This window comes from Spodoptera frugiperda, chromosome 21, assembly GCF_023101765.2.
Source record: "Spodoptera frugiperda isolate SF20-4 chromosome 21, AGI-APGP_CSIRO_Sfru_2.0, whole genome shotgun sequence".
Taxonomy (NCBI): Eukaryota; Metazoa; Arthropoda; class Insecta; order Lepidoptera; family Noctuidae; genus Spodoptera; species Spodoptera frugiperda.
In genome coordinates, this window is record NC_064232.1 from 1,872,489 (window position 1) to 1,894,172 (window position 21,684).

Sequence of the window (21,684 nt, forward strand, 5' to 3'; positions counted from 1 at the left end):
GGCATAGAAGATTTATTTATCCCCCCGAAATTCATAAAACAAATGTTCTTGCAACTCCAGTAACCTCACTCATACGGCAAAACAACATACCTAATCGTTGTTTCACTCCAGTTTTCCGTGAGGCCGTGGTGTGGCATGGCTCTTGCACGTGTAAATCCCAATTACACACAGACGAACTCAAAAAAATAGCTAGTTTTATATAAAACAATTTTATTTTATACGTATATGTATTTTCTTTAATAAAGTTACTAGTTATCCTGAAGCTATTTTGTTACATGTTCAAAATATTGGGACACGTGGATTTATAAAAAAAAAACGACCACATTAAAGTTTTGCCCACAGAAGGTACTGTAATTTTTAGAGTCCGACCGAAACTGGTTTTCCAGCCGAAACCGAAACCGAAACCGAATATTCGGCCATGGCTTTAGTTTCGGCCGAAACCGAAACCGAAACCGAAACTCACGTGGTCATGTATAAAATTACTTAGAATACTGAAATTTGGTACATTTTATCGATTATTCTGCATTAATTATTAATTAGGACATGAAATGGAAACACAGTATATTAATTTTCTTGTAATGATTTATTATTTAATATAATATAGAAAAATATTAATAATATTTTTATTATTTTTTCAAATAAAGTTGTCATAGCAAAATGTTTATTAGTTATGAATAATCAAATTACTAATTGTTGTACTAATGGTTACTGAAATCTTATTAATTAATACTTTGGTTTGTATTTGTACTTAGAAGAGTCATCAATCTCTTTTAGGTATCACTTATACAAAAATAATAATTAAATTAGTACTAAAATTACTATTACACTCTTAGTTCCAGTCTCAATAAAGATAATCGTATCACATATTTAGATTTGACAAAGATACCTAGATCACAATTAGTAGGACAGTCATACTTACATTTAGAATTAAGTAACATATTATTTAATATAATATAGGAAAATATTAATAATATTTCTATTATTTTTTCAAATACAGTTGTCATAGCAAAATGTTTATTAGTTATGAATAATCAAATTACAAATTGTTATACTAATGGTTACTGAAATCTTATTAATTAATACTTTGGTTTGTATTTGTACTTAGAAGAGTCATCAATCTCTTTTAGGTATCACTTATATAAAAATAATAATTAAATTAGTACTAAAATTACTATTACACTCTTAGTTCCAGTCTCAATAAAGATAATCGTATCACATATTTAGATTTGACAAAGATACCTAGATCACAATTAGTAGGACAGTCATACTTATATTTAGAATTAAGTAACACACTACTTAACTACAGTAAACATTTAAATTGAAAACAGTTATAAAATTGAATAATAACAAACTTATAAATATCTTATATTTAGGGTAACTTTTTTGGTTTTTCGTATTATTAATATTCATAATTAAAAAGTCTTATATTGTACGCCAAGAAAAGCAATTTGTCTACGTTTTCGCCACGCAAATTATTGCGACGATCCGAGTATATTTGGCCAGCAGCACTAAACAGCTGTTCACTCGGGACACTGGTAGGTGGAGCTGAAAGGTATTTTAAAACTGCACTTCTCAATATAGGATATGGACTGCTGTTCCAATAACTGTATATGTCAGCAATGCGTTGTAATTAATAATGGCTCCGACAGGTAAGACTGAATTTTTTCTTTCAGAAAGTGTTTTATGTCTTCTTCAGATTCTGTAGTCTCTGTATGACTAGACGTATTATCATCGTGCACATCCCAAAGACTTTCTTTTTTTTGCTGTATGTGGTGAGTCTGCGAGACGCATGTAGTTGAAGCCGAAGAATCATTGGCGTTATCAGTGCTGCGGGATGATTGCATGCTGTCTTCAGACTTAGTCAAGAAAGATATTAGCTCTGTAACAGCAATGTCCACTTCATTGGAATTGAGGTATTTAGACTTGAACCTTGGGTCCAATATTGTAGCTACCATCAACGAAGGGAGTTTTTTCAATGAAGAAAATCTGATGTTCATGGACTCGTATAGTGAATTTTTCATGTTGGTCATCATTTCGTTGTCACTTTCACAGCGAACTTGCAATTTCCGGTTTAATAATGATATCAAAGGTATGACAATCGAAATGCAAGCATTATCAAATGATAACTCAAGGGTGGCTTCATAAAAAAATGTCAACATGGATGTGAGGTTCTTTACAATGACCCATTCATTAGATTGAAGAGAATCAACCCTACCATGTTCAACACAGTATAAGTTTACTGCATTCTTTTGTTCCAAAAGTCTTTGCAGCATCAAAAATGTGCTGTTCCATCTCACATCAATGTCTTGTATCAAGGCATGTTCAGGCAATCCGCATTGTTTTTGACATTCTGTTAATTTCCTGGTTGCTGGCTCACTATGATGGAAATGACCGACAATTTTTCTACATTTCTTTAAGACGTCTTTTATTTCGTCTTCTGAAAATAGCGCTTGTTTTATGACAAGCTGGAGCGTATGTGCGACACATCCTATAGATTCATATTGATCACGCATCGCGCGAACCATGTTAGCGGCAATATCACGTAAGACTAAAAAAATTCCTTTGCCATATCTGTAAATTTATGTTCGATATATTGACTGGTATGGTCTTGTTTTAGCACGCATGCACCTAAAATCACTTTTAGACGTTTATCATTTATGATGAAATGAGCTGTGAAACTGAGAAGTGAACATGTTTTACATGCGTTGGTCCAAATGTCGGTAGTAGCACTCACCCACTTACTCTGTGCCATTAAATCCTGTACTTTTGATCTAATTCTTTCATATGTTTTGGGCATAAGTGACGTTCTAAAACATTTTTCAGATTTCAACCGATATTTGCGAACTCCTTGAGGATCAGATAAATTAAGTCGGCGGAATGCTTCACCCTCCACCAAAGTATAAGGCAGCATGTCCACGATTATGAGATCCATTATAGTTTTGTCAATCCTTATTGTAATTTCATGATCATCAGGCCACAGTAGATTTTCAGGTTTAGAGGTCAAACTTGGAATAGTTGTCTGAACAAGAGTCGACTGATCTGAACTCGATTGTTGCAATGATACGCTTAAGTATGTTCGCTTCAATTTTGCTTCATTTTTGATATCGTTTAATTCTGATAAACGTTTTAGTACTTGCCTGTGTTCCTTGTCATGAAATTTTTATAAATACAGCTTCAGCCCGTGTATTGTTTGTTTTTTTGGTTCATGGCTTCCTAACGAATAGGACTTACTACATATCTTGCAAACAGCTTTTGATGTGTCACTGATACTTTTGTCGAAATACTGCCAAATCGAATTTTTTCTCTTTGTGACATTTTAGTCTGAAACAATTTATAATAAAACTGTAATTAAAACCCTAATACAGCAAAACTACATGAATAGGCCATCGAAAAGAAAAATAAATCTTGAAATAAGTTTACCTACAAAACGTAATTTAACAAATTAAACACTTCACATTTTTCATTTACAATCTTTTTTTTACATGTCACTTGATTTATTAATAACAACAAAACAAATATAATAACATACAAATAATATAACAATATAACAACATACAAATAATATAACAATACAACAAGTAACAAATAATATAACAACAAATATAATATAATAACAACAAAACAAAACAAAATTACTGACTCAATATTTAACTATATAAATCGTTCAAGTACAGAAACGAAACAAAAACTTACATGTGATCAGTTCCATCAAAACATAACCTCTAACGAATGTTTGCGTCGGGCGATAATGCACTAACTAAATTGTGTTGACAATTCCCGAACATGGCCGCCAGCGGCCGCCAAAGCGTTGCTGCGAGAAACGACGTTAGGCGAGCGTGCACGACAACTTCCGAAATCAGTTTCGGTTTCGGCAAAAATTTCGGCCAATTTTGGCCGAAACCGAAATTGTCGCCGAAACTTGATTTTTGGCCGAAACTCGGCCGAAACCGAAACCGAAACCGAACTTTCGGTCGGACACTAGAATTTTATCGATAAAAAATGGCAAAGACGTTTATCGTGAAGGGATCCCCTTAAAGAATTGTCCAATTCGTTAATCGACTTAAAAAAATGATATAACTATGTATGTAGTTATGTTTGTCCGCGATTATCTCGAACAGACGTATTACCTGATGGTAAGCAATCGCCGCGTTGTCGGCTTTTTGGGGTTTATGAATTTAAGGGTTGTTGGGGAGTCGCGGATTGGGAATTGGTAATTGGGCCTTGGGTAACCTCACTCACACAACGCAAGCGTTGATTCACGTGGGTTTTCTGTGAGGCCGTGGTATCACTCTTGTCGAGTGCCGAAGCATGGCTCTCCCACACTTATTTAACATAGTATGTAGTAATTTTTCAGACTTGAAGGTGATTAAATTGACATTTCAATTAGCCGCGGGCCAAAATATAACATGGTGGTGGACACAGACGGGTTTTACCTAGTCAATGTTTTCAGATTTTGTTTGAAAGTTTTTCAAATAAAGATTTTGTTGTGGGCTTTATTCTGCGAAATCTCGAGAGATATTTAGAATTAGATCAGTCTGTGGTCATGTTTAGTTCTAAATTATTTTTATTAAAAACTTTACTCCACATTAGGATTTTCCTGTGTCGTGGGTGCGTTTACAAACATACAATTTCACATACACATGACACCCAGACCCGAAGCAACAATTTGTGGATCACACAGAGTTGCTTCGTGCGGGAATCGAACCCGGTACACATTGCATGGCAGCCAAATCGTGCAGTCAATTTAATAATTAAGGATTTGCCTTCAACAGATTTTAGTTGGCAGTTAAGGTCTTAGAAGTGAAGATAAATGAAAACATACCTAATTGAATTAAATAGTTTCTGACCGGGCAATGTGAAGTCACCATGAAACAGCATTAACCAACTTTAGATTAACCATTTACTGAACAACAAACTCGATTTTTTCGAAAAAATCTTTTTATTTTTTACTCTTGCTTGATGAAAAAAGTAATTATTTTCATTTCTTACAACATCGAATGTACAGTCGAATGATCACAGTAAAAAAAGTTAATTTTAGTCAAAAATTAATGATGTTAATTCAGGTTTACTGAACCCGCTTTAATTACCAAACTTCTGTTTTAAGGGTCCGTTAGTCAGAGGACAAATCGACTCACTGATATTGTCATTTTGCTGCCTCTTCTGACAAAACTGTATCTTTTTTTTTCTTGAGAGACGAGGCGAGAGGTATCAGACTCTGCGTTGTTCGCATTTTTTTTTTGAAGGGTAAAATCATCCAATGACTTCTCCCGCCATGGGTAAGGCGGGAGGGAGCGTCAGACTCTTACTGAATAAAAACCAACCTGTTCCCTCTCCTGCTTTGAGCCGGAGCCCCGGTAATCTGTTACGTTGTCCTTAGCTCCGGATCGGGCATCAGCCCTACTGGGCCCCATCTGTGGTGGTCTGGCTCTTTATAAGCGCGCAGTCCGGTTCTTGGACCAGTATCTAAGTCAAGTAGCGAGTATTCAGTAGTTCTCTTTCGCTTCGATTTTGGAACTTGACTTGTTGTAGTAATGTTGTTGTTATTCACAACAACATTTCATTACCACGTGCGTGTAAAGTTCCAAAATACCTACTAGTCTTCCGATAAAGCAGATGCGAGCGCCTCGCTGCTCACAGCTGATCATGCGAAAGCACGCGCGCGCGAAATTTTGCGATTTTGTTATTGTGATAAAAATAAAACTAATGAGTATACAATAAACGTTTCTTTGGGAAAGTTGTTAGTAATCATGAGTGCAATCACGTGTTTAAATATCGGTCACTAATTATCAGTCACCCAATGTACAGAAAAATACACACATATTAAGTACAATAATATACAGAACCCTTCTCGACTTGAGCATCGTGTGCGCCTCAGGCGTCTATTCGTGATCCCTAATTTCTTTGAGGAAATGCTTTTACGTTTAATACTATTAAAATTTCTTCTTTACTGCCATACTCAGTTGTCTGATTTTGACATAATGCATAGGACAAGCCTGCTCCTCGAAGGGGTTGGTGTATACTTCAAATAGGCATATTAAAATTGAACACAACTTAAAAAGATTTTCAATTTTATAACAAAGACGAAAAAGTTGAAAATTCATTTTCTTATGGGACATGCCGTTTTACATTTTGTGGGCCGGCTCGACACTCCGGTTGAGCCGGCCCATTCGTGCCGAAGCATGGCTCACCATACATAACGTCCCGCAATTTAAGCCCCTAAAATATTGGTTGAAATGCACAAAGGTACGCAGTATTAGGGGGTGGTTTTCCACTTTTACTTTGATTTTTACGAAGATGTAATAGCTAAGCTGTGAAACTATGTGTTTCCACTGATACTAAGCTATGTAGCTGTGCGAGGAAGATGCGCAGCTCGAGTATGCGAAATATCGATAGTAGGAAAGGCTTCGCATGCATCCGTCCGTTTCTACTACTAATCTTACTATGCCAATATCACTCTTCGAACCGAATCGAACCCGTGACACGTTGCACAGCAGCCGGTCACCCAACCACTGCACTAGCTTTGCAATAACCTACTAATGTAGCCATTACTGCACTTTATATTTTTGTTCCATCTGCAATGGCCGGCGGGCACCGCGACAGAACCAAGCACAAATTAAATGTTAAACAAAGCGAGAGAGATGAAATGCACATTGCAAATTGTTATTTTAAATATAAAATAACCAGTTTCTGTTGTATCTCCATTGTCGGGAACGTCATCGCTTACCTTCAGATGAGATTTTCACTCCACTAGTGTCCACACTAGGATTTTCTTGTTTTGCGGACAACGTAAATGGTTGCCGAGGTTCTGGCTTAAAGCAGGAGAAGGAACGGATGGTGTTTAGTCTGTGTCGTGGGTGCGTTCACAAACGTACAAGTTCACATACATATGACACTCAGACCCGAAACAACTATTTGTAGATCACATAAAGAGTTACTCCGTGCGGGAATCGAGCCCGCTGCACGTTGCACGGCAACCAGTTGCTCAGCCACTGCGCCAACCGTGCATTCATTGATTATTTGTTTAAACACCATCTCATAAAATAATGAGTTGATATTAAATAATAATTTTTCCAACTAACTAGTTACTTGAAGGAATATAACGCAAAGGTACCGGTTACCGACCGGCCTCCTCTATCCGACCATTTTAGTTTATTTACGCTAATTTGTGTATTTATCGCGCGAAAGTCTTGAAATACGCCTTATTCAATACATTAATTCATCATTCACCTTCAGTCAAAACTTGGGTTTGTGGGGTTAACGCACATTCCGACTGTCCTGCGAAATATAAAAAAGGTGCAGTTTGCGTAAATTTTCATGCGAAAAAAACATAAATCAGTGAAATAAAAGATCTCGATTTTGACGATGATCACTCGGGTAAACTAAGAATGTATTTACTTTATGTGATTTATTGGTTCATTGAGTCCTTATAATTTCAATATGCATACAGAAATTCCATGTTTTTATAGATTTATCGATAAATTAATGTTGGACGGAATAAGGAGCCCTACAAAATGACGACATACCGAATACCGACCAAATTGGTCGGTAAACGGAATTTTAAGGTTTATGAATGACACTAATTTTCTGTAACGTGGGTTGTTTTGGGAGTGTTTTGTGATTAGTTTCTTATTCTTAAAGTTATCCTTAGATAATAGACCGGTATCCGACCTATGCTAACTATAATGGATTTTTTGTAATTTACGTTTCAAATTAACATATTTCCGATTTATTTACGATTCCTTCACTAAGACTTGCTAGAAGTAAACCTTTATATTTTATGTTTATTTCGAAGAATTTCATGAATACGATATTGTTACAACTTAATAAGTAATAGTAGAGTAGAAAGTAACTAAAAAAAAATGGTATACATTTCGGTTAAGACGTTTTATTATTCAAATACAGGATTGGTCGTAGTGGATACGATTTGTTTCCCTGTCCCTTGTTCCGACTAACTAATGGAATATAGGTTTTGGTGTTTTTTTTAAATTACATGATAAGCACATCATCGGTAAGTCATCAGGATGAACGACAAAAACGTTAGTAATAGGTATAGTACTTGTACGTAATACCTACGACATATAATGTTCCGAAAATAACTACGGAGGTTTATTGTACCTACAACCTACAAGTAGTAAAGTAAATCCAATAAGTACCTACCATAATGTCTCGATACATAGTATGTAATGTATAGGTAGGTACATACAAAAGTGTCACGAATTTACCTAATTACGTATCGTAATAATAGGTATCCCATCAAAAACCCCGTAAAAAACCCAAGTCTCGCAGCTGCTTTTACCGTCAAAAGTTGTGAGATCCATGTAATACCAAGTCGGTTAATCTATTTAGTCCTTGAAGGACCTCCTTAAGGATTACATAAGTTATTATCATGCCAATATTAAAAATATTTAACCCCAAATAGATCGACTTGGACATCGCTGATTGATTATTGAGTATCGCACGGACACAGCACGACGCGCCAGCGACGCAACGGAACGAGAGTTTCAATCGCGTCGGGCGCGAGAGACTAAAGAATTTAATATAATATTGTAATATTCATTTTGTTTTCATGCGATGTCCAAGTCGATCTATTTGTTTAAAACGTTAAATATTTTTAATATTGGCATGATAATAACTTATGTAATAACTTAAGACAGAAGGTCCTTCAAGTAGACACTAAATAGATTAACCGACTTGGTATTACATGGATCTCACAACTTTTGACGGTAGAAAGACTGAGCTGCGAGACTTGGGTTTTTTACAGGATGTTTTTGATGGGATCTCACTTCTTTTTGTAGAGTCTTTCTTTATAAAACTTATAGGTTAGGTTTCGAGGCACATCCGAACAACATGAGGGCGCTCGCACGTATGCGTGCGGCTGCCGCTCGCTCGAAGGCATTCACATTTCATTGTTCTGTCATTTTGGCGTATATTTTGCTTGTCAGTCATAGAGTAAAATAGAGGCCAGTCTGTCTGTAAGGAGGCTAGTCGCGCTAACAATTTATATATAACAGATTTAAATTATAATATATTGTTTTATTAGATTTTCGTACTTCAAGACATGTCCAATCATGTGTTTTTCATTACGTCGACCATTTTACAAGTAATAATGTTGTTCAGTTTCATGGGCTAAATACACCCTTACCCACCCTATACCCCCTCCCTTGCCTCATATGGTAGGTACCTATCTACACCTATTAAATTTGATGACCACCAACTGCATAAATAACTTTGTAATCCCATATATTTATATGGGATTACAAAGTTATTGATGCAGTTGGGTACAGGAAACTACCGAAACTACCCATTTAAGTTTTCCCATGATTAAGACACTAAACTCTATATGTATTCCAAAGGAAGCTTCTAAGTCTGCTAGAAGTGCCTTGGACTTTTGATGATCGGTGAGTCGTGAGCGACAAAATTTAGAAACTTTAACAAGTTGTCATTCTTAAACTACTGGTTCAAATTGACTGGGACTAAATATTCCGTGTTTATACAATGCAGGATTAGTTACTGAAGATTCAGGTTTCTTGCTTTATCCACAACCGAATTTGTCGAAAAAGGCCCGAATTGCTTCGAGAAAAGGATGGTACGGCCGGAGCTCGTCTCGACTTGGCGGGGCACTGCCTGCCCCCAGATCTACCTATAGGTACTTAAAGACCATTCGCATTAAACCAATACGAACAATTTCTTTATTAGGCATAATAAATTAAGATCGACATGGTGTTGGTAAATCTTATGCTGAAGTACTAGGAAACTTAATTAAAAAATAAGTAACTACCTACACGGTAGGTTGAAAAGTAGGCGTCACATTGTATGTTCTCTGCTTACATCTCCAAGTGTTAAAAAACGTAATGTTTTATTAAATTTTAAAATTCATAATCGTAATTTCAGTATCGAATCCAAAAACAATGCGTGAATAGTTTTAGAAAGATTGTTGTTTTACGAATTTCTACTCTACTGCTAAGATATAGAGTTGATTTTACAATGTGCGTTTGGGTCGGTCGGAATTAGGTTCCTGAGGAGTCGGTATCACGGACATCTGTCGGCAGTCGGTCGGTATACGGGGACTTTAGTATTTTTCCAAGCGTAAGAGTTTAAATCGAAATATAGGTACAAAATAGTCGTTAAAGGGCAAAATAATGAACATATTTCTCATTCATAGTTAACATACTTTCGGAAAAGCATTTTTTATTATACGATCTTGAATATTTTGTTTATCTTTTGGAGGATTTTGTTCGCCGCGCCGATCACCGGACGGTATTCGGTGCATTTGCGTTAGTATACAACTGCAGTCGCGGAATAAAAGCTAGTCTTTGTACAAAAATATCCAACCCTCGATATTTTCTCCTGTCATTAGCGATCTGAGGGTTAAGTAACCCGATACTCCACTAATGCACTGTCCACATAATAAGTATAATGGGTATTAGAGACCCCCTTGATCATGTTATGACTTTGATTATTATTTGCGACCCCTACACGTTACCAAGGTTAGAAACTATGACGTCATTATCTATTTGTGATGGTTTTCATTCGTTGATCTACACATATAAAGCTGAAGAATTTGTTTGTTTCTTTGAACGCGATTATCTCCGGAACTACTGGTCCAAAATGAAGGATTATTATTTTTGTGTTGTAACTATTGCCTATTTGTCGAAGAAGGATATAAGCTATAAAACATCACGTTACGATCAATAGGAGCCGAGTAAAATGGGTGAAACAATCCCTGACCTATTGGTATAAGTAGAATCCTATCGAAATGTATTGTGTATTCGAGAAACCTACACATATTATTATGTCATGTTATCATGTAGCGGATAGAACTACGCAAATAATGATGGAACCTTATAGTTACATTCATTTTTATATTTCCTATGTATAACTACGTATCGAACTATGGATAACCAGTTTACCAAAGTCACGCTTTGGATGATCTTACCTCACAATCAACGGTCAGTTTATACTGGTTTTGTATAGGTTCATGTGTACCTAGTTGTGTGCACTTAATGCGAAACAACTGATATAGTGAAAAAAAAATGTTACCCTTTTTTGAGAGGGGAAATCATCCAATGACTTCTCCCGCCTTGGACGAGACGAGAGGGTATCAGACTCTTACTGACTAAAAACCACCCCGTTCCTACTCCTGCTTTTCGAGCCGGAGCCCCGGTAAGCCCGCTAGGTCCGGATCATGTTAACCAACATGGAACATTTTCTAACTCAGTATTTTTCTTTCTTTCCAGAAGCCGCATCGTCCCGCGAATGATTTCAAAAACAAACAAATCGATAATTACACCAAGAACTCGACAGACGACTAGAATAATTAATTTAACATCAGTATTATGTAATAATAAGTGATTCGTTTCGCTAAACCGCCATCTTGTCTGCTATGGCTGCCATTTTCAATATGTTTCGTGTTAAAATGGGTGTAGTGATAGCAAGGATCTGTCTACTTCTGATGCTGGCCGTCTACTCTTCATATGGTAAGTTTTTCTATTAATTATTTTAATTCATCGATTTGATACCGTTGTGTTTACGTCTGTTCGCCAATTACGCCAAAACGGCTGAATAGATTTTGGTAAAATTTCGCAGATATATGTACATTTTTACCTAAGACAGTATTTATTTAATTATTTTATATTAGGAGAACCAACAACTAGTACAAATTTGATACAACAACAAGCATAACTTAATTATACGTTCAAAAAGCTCCTGCCTTTTTAGGGAAAAAGACTAGTTATAGAGTGTGGAATTCTTACCTCGCTAAAATCACCTCTGTGGCCACCATGACCAACACATATCAGCATTTTTTTTTTTTTTTTTATGTTTATTTACATTTGTTCTCCACGGACTCTTGGTCCGTGCCCTTGTCATACAATATCAGCATTTAGAAGAGGGTTCGGGAATTCGGGTCTTCCAATAAGAATATCACAATACCATTGTAACTTTTTATTCCAAAAAAACATACGACATGATCATAGAAATAATAGTTTTCAATTTAAAACAAATAAACATACAAATGGACTGTAATTTCAACAAACACGTAACACATTTCATCCCATTACCTTAAACACAACAAAAAAACAACTATTCAACTTAAAAAACGACTTAAAAGCAAAAGAAATAAAGTTCAAAACATGAAATTGTCACAATGTATCACCTAAACCTTTCGATAAAATGGTACTTACCTATTCTGACGTGTTTTAAGAACCAATGACGAGGTTAAAAAACAAAAAAATTGTCTTTAAGACCCGTAAAAACACTTTCTTTTACAATACAGGTTAAAATAAGGCCACCCAACAATGTTCTTATAGATAGGTACTTGTAACTTAAACATTATGGTACATGGAATACTAACGTCATTAATAGAAAATGACTGTCGAACTGGGTTTCTTTATGGTAACTATAAGCCGGTAAACAAGCAGACGGATCACCTGATGGTAGGCAATCGTTACCGGCCTTTTGGAGGTTAGGAATTTAAGGGTGGTTGGAGAATCGGAGAAGATTGGGAAGGCCGTAATTGGAAACACAACGCAAGCGTTGTGTCACGTCGGTTTTCTGTGAGGCCGTGGTATCAATGCGGTCGAAGCATGGCTCTCCCACACTTGTCTTATTGGAAATTAACTAAGGCGAATTTCCTTATGTCCTTATGTCCATACCAGCAGTAGACTGTCACAGTCGAGATACGGATTACCTAGCGGGTTTACCTTGGCTCCGGCACGCTCCGGCTCGAAAAACAGGAGTAGCAACGGGGTAGTTTTTAGTCAGTAAGAGTCTGACACTCCCTCTCGCCTCGCCCAAGGCGGGAGAATTCATTGGATGATTATCCCCACTTAAAAAAAAACTGTCACGTACTATTAATGTTGTTTAAACTTTATAAAGACAAGTTCAAATAGTCGTAAATTTAATAAAATACGCGTTTTTTCACCAGAGGCCCACTCTATACTCCATGTTGTGTTATAATAAAACAAATTGGACATGTACACTCAAGAACCAGTTCTAACACAATTACATATAATTTCAAATCGTTTAAACTCAAGTTTTGTTGCCTCAATGCTTTTCTGGACTTTAAATTGGTTGTAATAAGATGGTTGTGAAGTTTTGGAGGTCCGTTGTCCAAAAAGATTGAAGGTTGTATCACTATTTTATGGAAATCAATTATAAGGAACAGGCTGATGGGTTATAATAGGGTAGATGACTAATTTTTGTTTTAATGTCTATCTTGTAGATTACATATTTTATTATTATTTTTCGTATTTTTTTTTCATACGTAAAGAAATACTTTCGATGGATGAAATATCGCGCGACGTTACTTCCAGATGCATTTTAATGGATGATGACGGCGTATAAAAATCAAAAATATATTGAGTCCCTCAGTCACAGTTATAAGGTAACAATACTTAGATTCTATAAAACGAATCAAAGTAAAGAAGTGGGAGTAAAAACGTAATTTTTACGCATATAATACGTTCTATAGTGACGTCACGCGATGTTACAAATCAATATATCTTCGAAAGTATTTGTTTCCTTAAATCTTTGACTGCCAATAGAATACTGAAGGCAAATCCTCCGATAGCGTCGGTCACCGGTGACCACCACGGCGTTCAATGTGTTAAGAAAATAAAAAATACGTGTCTGATGTTTAAAAATAATCTACAAGACGGACATTAAAATAAAAATTTGTCATCTACCCTATTCTCCATCTCCATTCTTCATGCAGACCTGGTAATTAGTTAGTTTCGAAAATACACAAAGGAGGATGCTAGATGCCCATAGTAACTTTGGCTCAATATTAATTTGTCACAGACAGTGAATATTCTTACGTTTCCTAGTGTTGTTTAATGTCAAAAGCATTTCTGTGATTTCCACTTTTACATTAAACATCTACAAAAGAAATTATACAAATATTTTTAATTGGAGGTTATGTTTATATTCTGGTAATATGAATCGTACTTTACCTCAGAAAGTGAAGTCCATTGCCGTAACAGAACGGACATCGTCAGATTCAACTAAACGGACATCGTCAGATTCAACTAGCAATGCCGTTGCAAACGGAACACATTTATACCACAATTAATACAACGTAACTGTTGAGACATTGTCACAAAATGTATTATTATTTGTATTTCCCGCGGTGAGCGGAAGAAAACAATCGTGCATTGACAACAATACAAGATGTGTCAATGTCAGTATTTTGACAGAACTACAATTAAAAGGGTTGCTATTACAAGGCAATTAAGTTATCGATCACAGATGGAAAATCGATTTCTTGAATTTAATTTTTTATAGTTATCTTTAATGTAAAATGTAAAATAGGACGAACGTATTATTTAAAACAATGAGTTGGTAAATAAAAAGTAAAAAACTTTTTTTTTTTACTTACTATTATCCAAATAATAAAATATATTCTTAGTATAGAATTATCGAAACATTGTGTCCGCGTGAGTTTAGTTTTAAAAGTTGTGTAAGCCGAAATCCGTCATTCTCCTTTATTACATACACTGTAGATAGTAATTCAGGAGTTTCATGATACTCTGACTTTAATAACACAACACATTAAAACCAAAGAATTATTGGGTTATTGGATTTTATAAATTCTGCATAATTATACGGAATTTGGCATTATGTCGAATCTTATCTAATATTATGTAGTTTATTATGTAAAGCTGAAGAGTGTGTTTGTTTGATCGCGCTGATCTTTGAAACTACTGGTCCGATTTTAATAATTATTTTTGTGTTTGATAGAAGGTTAACTGCCGCACTCAGAGACATTTAATAATTACTTAAACTATTCCTTAGTAACGATTTTGTATCGAAAACAATTGCTAAGGACTGGGTTAAGTAACCATTAATTGAATCAAAGTACGGCAGTAGGGCAAGGCTAAGCTAAGGTCAATGTATCGAAGTCTGTTATTAACCATTACGCTACGATCACTAGGAGCCGAGCAGAGCTGTTAAAACCGCGTCGCTAGTGTATAGGGCAAAAATAATCCACCACATCACCTTTAAGATAAAATTGCCGTCAATTTACACCAACAAACTTAACCTAAATCTCTAAACAAACTTCTTCAATTAAATAATACTTCAGTTTAAGTTTCAATAAAAAATCTGAGAAGCAATCATAATGGATTGTCTCGAGAACTCCCATTCATCCGAGAGAAAAAACTTTTTGTACTGTAATTTGAAACCTGTGCTATTAGAATACAGTTACTTATAGCATAACAAAGGTGTCCGTCTGTCTGTTCTCCCCTGTAATGCGTTTTAAATGGCTTTGCGTGAAGTGCATATAAAAAGAACATCTAATTTATGTATGCGTCTACTTTCTTCTTGGTTTTTTAGTGTAGAAACTAACATTTAAATAATCATCATCTTTCGTGATGAATTTGATGTTGAGTCACCAACTCATGTAGTGTAGATGTCCAGTCAACAAGGGTGTAGCGAGGTTGACTGTCCAGGCGACACACGTACTTAGGTATCGTCTTGAGCTAATGTTCACATGTAAACAGCAGCTCTTGTAGTGTAGATGTCCAGTCAACAAGGATGTAGCGAGGTTGACTGTCCAGGCGACACACGTACTTAGGTATCGTCTTGAGCTAATGTTCACATGTAAACAGCAGCTCATGTAGTGTAGATGTCCAGTCAACAAGGATGTAGCGAGGTTGACTGTCCAGGCGACACACGTACTTAGGTATCGTCATGAGCTAATGTTCACATGTAAACAGCAGCTCATGTAGTGTAGATGTCCAGTCAACAAGGATGTAGCGAAATCCTTCTCCATGTTAGAAGAGGCTTTCATCATTAATCACCACGCTTGCTCAATGCCGGTTGGCGATTTCAAACTTATAAGTAATTAGAAATTATAAGCCCACATTTCTTCCGTTTTCTTTCACCGTTTGTCAGTGGTGTCTAAATAATCTTAGAAAGTACATGTAACTCGGAAAGAGTCACGTTGGTAGATTTTGAAGCTCTCATTCATGAGAAGCAGGCGTCTTAGACCTCCGGGCTACCACAACGGATATTAATACAGATTACAGACAAACATAAAAACGTACCTACCAAATTACAATTACAACACATCAGATTCCCAAATCTATATGTTCACACGAAAATTAGCAGCAACCGCAAACAGCAGTGTACTAATACTATCAGCTGGAATGCGTAATGGAGCCAAAACGATGCCTATAATTAGAATATACACCGTTAACCCTTACCCAGCCACAATTATCTAGATAATTAACCCGAAGAGCATTCTCGTGACTCCGACGAACGCTAAGGGATGTTAAGACCCCCGCGGTAATTAACGAATGGAGTACCTTATACCATATTCACTTTGGGATTTTTCCGTGACGTCATATTGTTGTTGTTGTGTTGTGAAAGTGATGGGCTGGTCTTCCGAGTTTGGACGTAAATCGGACAGTTTCTTTTTATTTGTTCTTAGTGGCGTGTTTGTTTGTAACTTTGGTGTAGTTATTTGTAACGAAAAATGACAAATATGTTGCTAATATTTGATTATTAAATATTTTTAATATGTAAATCGTTTGAAAACTTGAACTGAAACCCGTAGATAGTGTTAAATCTGCCTCGCTTGTCGAATCGTCGCAAGTGCGATTGCGGCGCATGGTATCTCGGGTTCGATACTCGGATCTCTCGGGTTGTTGGGTACTTTATTCGGTTTTCCAAAAGGTCCCGGCAGTAACACGAAGTCTGACCTTTTGTGGGTTAGGAATTCTAAAGTTGTTGGGGAATTGGGAAGATTGGAAACGATAATTATAATTAGCCCGCCGGTAACTTCACTCAAACAACGCAAGCGTTGTTTCACGTCGGTTTTCTGTGAGGCCGTGGTATCACTCCGATCTAGCCGGCCCATTCGTGCCGAAGCATCCCACACGTGTTTCAGCTCGATATTCACTAAAATTACACAATCTTACCACTACGACCTACTTAATTGATTACGAGATTCACACGTGTCTATAAACTAAATCCATCCTAGACATAACAATAACAAGAAATGACTAAGCACTCCGTTAATTCCATACTCCGTTGCATCTACATATTTATAAGAATTATATGCGATGACTAAGTTTCTCAAAGTTTAGTTACAATTCACATGCACATAGCATCAAGTTAATTAACTTTTTAGGCGTTGCCTCTAGAATTTTCTCCTGTGTCGTGGGTGCGTTTACAATTATACAAGTTCACATGCACATGACACCCAGACCCGAAACAACAATTTGTGGATCACACAAAGACGTTGAATTGAACCTGCGACACGTTGCACAGCAGCTAGGCACCAAGCTACTGCGCCGACTGTGCAGTTATTTACAGTCAGTCATACATATACAATGTAATACACCACTTCACACCAATAATGATAGGAGTCAAATGTAATAAAGCAAATGTATTGCCTGTATTTTAGTTTGCGTTTTCGAAAAAGACCTTTGCCCTTATGTGTCTTGAAAATATTTGGGTTTGGAGTTGCTTCAAACAAACAAACAAACCTGATTCACAAAATGTAATTAATCTCGAAAAACCCGTTTAATAATCCCTATAATATTTTACCGGTCCCAGGAATTGAACAAAGAAATTTTACTCGTTGTCAGCTCTATGGACCATTCGAGGAAGTTAACCATCCTTGGGGCGTTACTACTAAAGTTAAAAGTAACTAGGAATCTGATAGTCTTTTGAAATGTGGCTTAAATTTAACCCCTTAGGGGGTTTATGATAGATACCTTTGAAGATTTTAACTATGATCTGGGATCTGCTAAGGATTTTTAATTTAAGTTGTTTGTGTATTCCGGAGCTGCGGACTGCCTAGCGGGTTACCAGAAAGAGTCTGACACGCCTTGTCCGAGCCTAGAGAAGGTTTTGGCTGATGTTCCCCCCTTATAAAAAAGTACGGGCGGAAATTTGGAACAGAGGTAGATTACGGTGTGAAATAACACATAGGCTACATTTTATCTCACAGGAATACGGGAAAAACCAGTGGCAGAAGCTAGTATACAATGTAACACCCACTTTTCACTATGTTAAGTCGTAAGAAAAATCGAAAACACTACATGATACTTTATTCGATCCAAAAGCCCTTGCTCAGCAGTGTTGGTAAAGTGAGATAGACCAATGAGATGGTTAAACTAGTAAATAATTAACACTCAAGTAGTAAATAGAGCTCTATTTAATATTAAGCTACTAGAAACATACCATTAATACCAAAAAAATAGACATCCACTACTACCATTACCAACCTCTTCAAAAAAGCCCAAAACAGCCATATTTCGCTAAAAATGAAGCCAAAATGCACAGCTTAAACCCCACCCTTTTATCCCAAAAGGAGGGCGTTACTTTGAGTAACGCAGGCGGATTATGTTCGCGGTTAGACACAACCATTAACGGGCCACAGAATACACGGCCACAGATCCAGTTATACAAATCCAGTATAAACTGACCGTCGAATATGTGACAAAAGCATACAAAGCGAGACTAAGATTTTTCTTATTTTTAAGGGGGTAAGTCATCCAATTACTTCTCTCGCCTGGGAGAGGGAGTGTCAGACTCTTATTGACTAAAAACCACCCCGTTCCTACTCCTGCTCTTCGAACCGGAGCCCCGGCAATTCCGCTAGATAGTCTGATGGCACCTTGAGCGCGCGGAACGCGACGCGCCGCACGCACGGGTCTGGGGCCTTAGTCTGCTATTACAATTGTGACAGAATGGTCGATCACTGAGCAGTGCAAGAGGGACGGAGCTATGTAGGTTGTATAGCTCCATCCCTCTTGCACTGCTGGTTGCTGGTTGCACGCACCCTTGCTCGCCGTGCAGATTCGCAAGCGAGACCAAGATAAAGTGGTTATCTAAAACTGACCCTCGAATGTGTGGTAAGGGCATACAAAGCGAGTCCATGTTAAACTGGTTGTATGGCTTGATGTGTACCAGTACCTAACTGTTATGGGGATTTAAACACATGCTTACACGATGCGTGTTGACTTGTTGAGTGAATCTTAGTTTACATCATGTTAATAATATGTTGAGTGACGGCATACGTTTGTCTCCACACTTACTATCCTCACTGGGGTCGCAAGACCTGAAGATAGCACATTTGATAGCAACAGCAGTCCTCTTCCCCGAAGCTACGGATTACCTTGTGGTTTACCGGGATTCTGCCTCGAAGAACAGGAGTAGGTATGGGGTGATTTTTAGTCAGTAAGAGTCTGACACTCCCACTCGCTTACCCAAGGCGGGAGAAGTCACTAGATAAAGTCCAAATAACCGATAAAAGCTCAGGCATCGACTATAAGACCTCTTGTGACTACTCGACCAACAAGATAGTCTCATACCTACTTCATATTATGCAATGACTCATATTTCTCTTAAATAAATTATAATACTAGGGATCAATGAATAATAATTAACAATGTATAACTAATCCCATCAAATGCATTTGCTTAGTCATTTTGTATTAGTAATCATCTGAATTTTTATTATTGTATGCCTCAACGGCGCGGCGGGACATAGCTGAACTAATTTTAATTATTTAAGATCTGTATTTATAATGCATACCTATGGTCCACAATAAAGCTGATTTGATTTGATTTGTAATTTTTGTTTCACCGTTCCATATAGGATTCACGTTTAATGGGGCCTTGATTTCAACAACTTATTAATATTAAATGTAGTTTTCTGAATAGAAACTATTATAACAGGATATAATTTGGGTTATATTACAGACACAATTAGGTACTTTACCCAACTCGCCAATGAAACAAGCAACTTCCATCATTCACTATCGACCAACGAAACACCATTATTTATTTATTATTTATTTAATATGTTAACACGGTTTAAAAAACCAATTACATTAACACACACAAAATATGGAATTATAAAAATAAAATTGAAACCATAACTAACTATTAAACGTACGTCTAAACTCAATTCACTAAAACTAAACGAAACTGTTAAAAATACTTGAAAAGGTCCACACATATCTTAATTTCGGGGATTTAAATAAATCCGATGTGACGGGCCGCAGTCAATAAATTAAATACTCGAGCGTTTAGCGGGACTCATGTCTACGTCAGCGGTGGGGTAACCACGTGGTAGGGGATAGGAAATATAAGGGGCTTTAAAACTATCTGCTACGGTTTTAATTTATTTATTAAATAACCCTCCTTCTGGCGCAGTCGGGTAAATATGCACCAACGACTCCATCCACACAATAGGCTACTTTCCTACTAGTCAAATTCAATACTTTTTTCGAAACGTCAAAAACGATATTTTCTATGAACTTTGTATGAAATAGTGCATTATGACGTCATAAGTTTTTGACGTCAAATAGCAGACTTATTTCTAGAAATTTAGCTAGAAAAAATCGAAAATTAAATAGTGTGTGATTATTTTTTAATATTGTATTGTATTGAAAAGTTGTAATAATTTATTTTTGACCGAGGATAGTACCCAATTTGACACATAACATTTTTACACCAAATTGGTGTGAATTTGTCTCTTATGAGTGTTTACAGTAGTCGCAGTTTATACTAGTTAACATTGTAATCTTAACAAAATCATAAAATATAATTATAGATGAGAATGTAATGTTGTGTTTGAAGATTAAAATACACACACACAACTTCACGCCTTTTATCCCCGAAGGGGTAGGCAGAGGTGCACATTACGGCACGTAATGCCGCTATACAATGTACACCCACTTTTCACCATTTGTGTTATAAGTCCCATGTAATAGGGGGTGAGCCTATTGCCATATCCTGGACATAATTCCAGACTCCGTGCTACTACCGAGAAATTTTTCGAAAATCCGAAAAAAGCCCAGTAATACTTTGCCCGACCCGGGAATCGAACCCGAGACCCCTTGTTCGGCAGTCGCACTTGCGACCACTCGACCAACGAGGCAGTCATCAAAGATTAAAATAGTAAATATAAATGATTGATTGTGAGTATTTTTTTTGACAATACTATCTCTTTCAAAAACTCTGTTAAGTGACAGTAGCTACTGGTGTACAAAATTAAGTGGTTTTTAAGAATGCCATATGTTTTTCAAAGGCAAACGCAGCTATTGGTTGGCTACTGAGCTGACCAATGATTTACTACCTTTGAGCAAGCGTGGTGATCATTGCTCAAAACTTTTACGCGTGAGAAGAGGCTTTGGTCAGAAGTGGCAACTTATAGGCTATTAATGTAATGATATATTTTTGTTTCTACTTTTTACCAATGTGACTCAGATCCTAAGTCAATATTCAATTTTAAATCACTACCTAACCGCCCGTTTTACTAATTTACTATTACAATGTAAACGTATTTTACATATGTATGTGTACACACATAAAGTGTAAAATAAATAAATAAACAAATAATCCCCACTCTCTTTCCCAGTCTATCCGTTTAATCACCCCAAACGTATCCATCCTACTCACAACCCGTTCCGTTTCAAAAGCTCCGTATATCTGTCGTTAGCGGATGACACATGACATCCACTGGCCCCTTACATTAATTGGGATGAAGATATCATAGCCGGGGAAATATTTCGAACTGCTAATCATTAGATACTTTGGTTTAAAGATTTAATAGACGTCTTAACACGTGTGAATGAGGTTATTTGTTGTTAAAGTGTTAAATTAGGTGTGATTTCTAAGATGTGTGGTTGGTTTTTCGTATAAAATAAGTTTCGTAAGATATATT

The 21,684-nt window shown here is 36.5% G+C and overlaps 1 protein-coding gene across 2 annotated transcripts in view; it reads left to right on the forward strand.

The window, feature by feature from the left end:
* LOC118280315 (uncharacterized) overlaps nucleotides 1-21,684 on the forward strand; it is a 227,547-nt gene that overhangs the window by 18,858 nt on the left and 187,005 nt on the right. For both annotated transcript variants that reach the window (XM_050702181.1, XM_035600280.2), the window contains exon 2: nucleotides 11,238-11,477. In XM_050702181.1, the coding sequence (XP_050558138.1) occupies nucleotides 11,384-11,477 (94 nt within the window). In that variant the 5' untranslated portion in view covers nucleotides 11,238-11,383. The remainder of the gene's footprint in view (nucleotides 1-11,237; nucleotides 11,478-21,684) is intronic.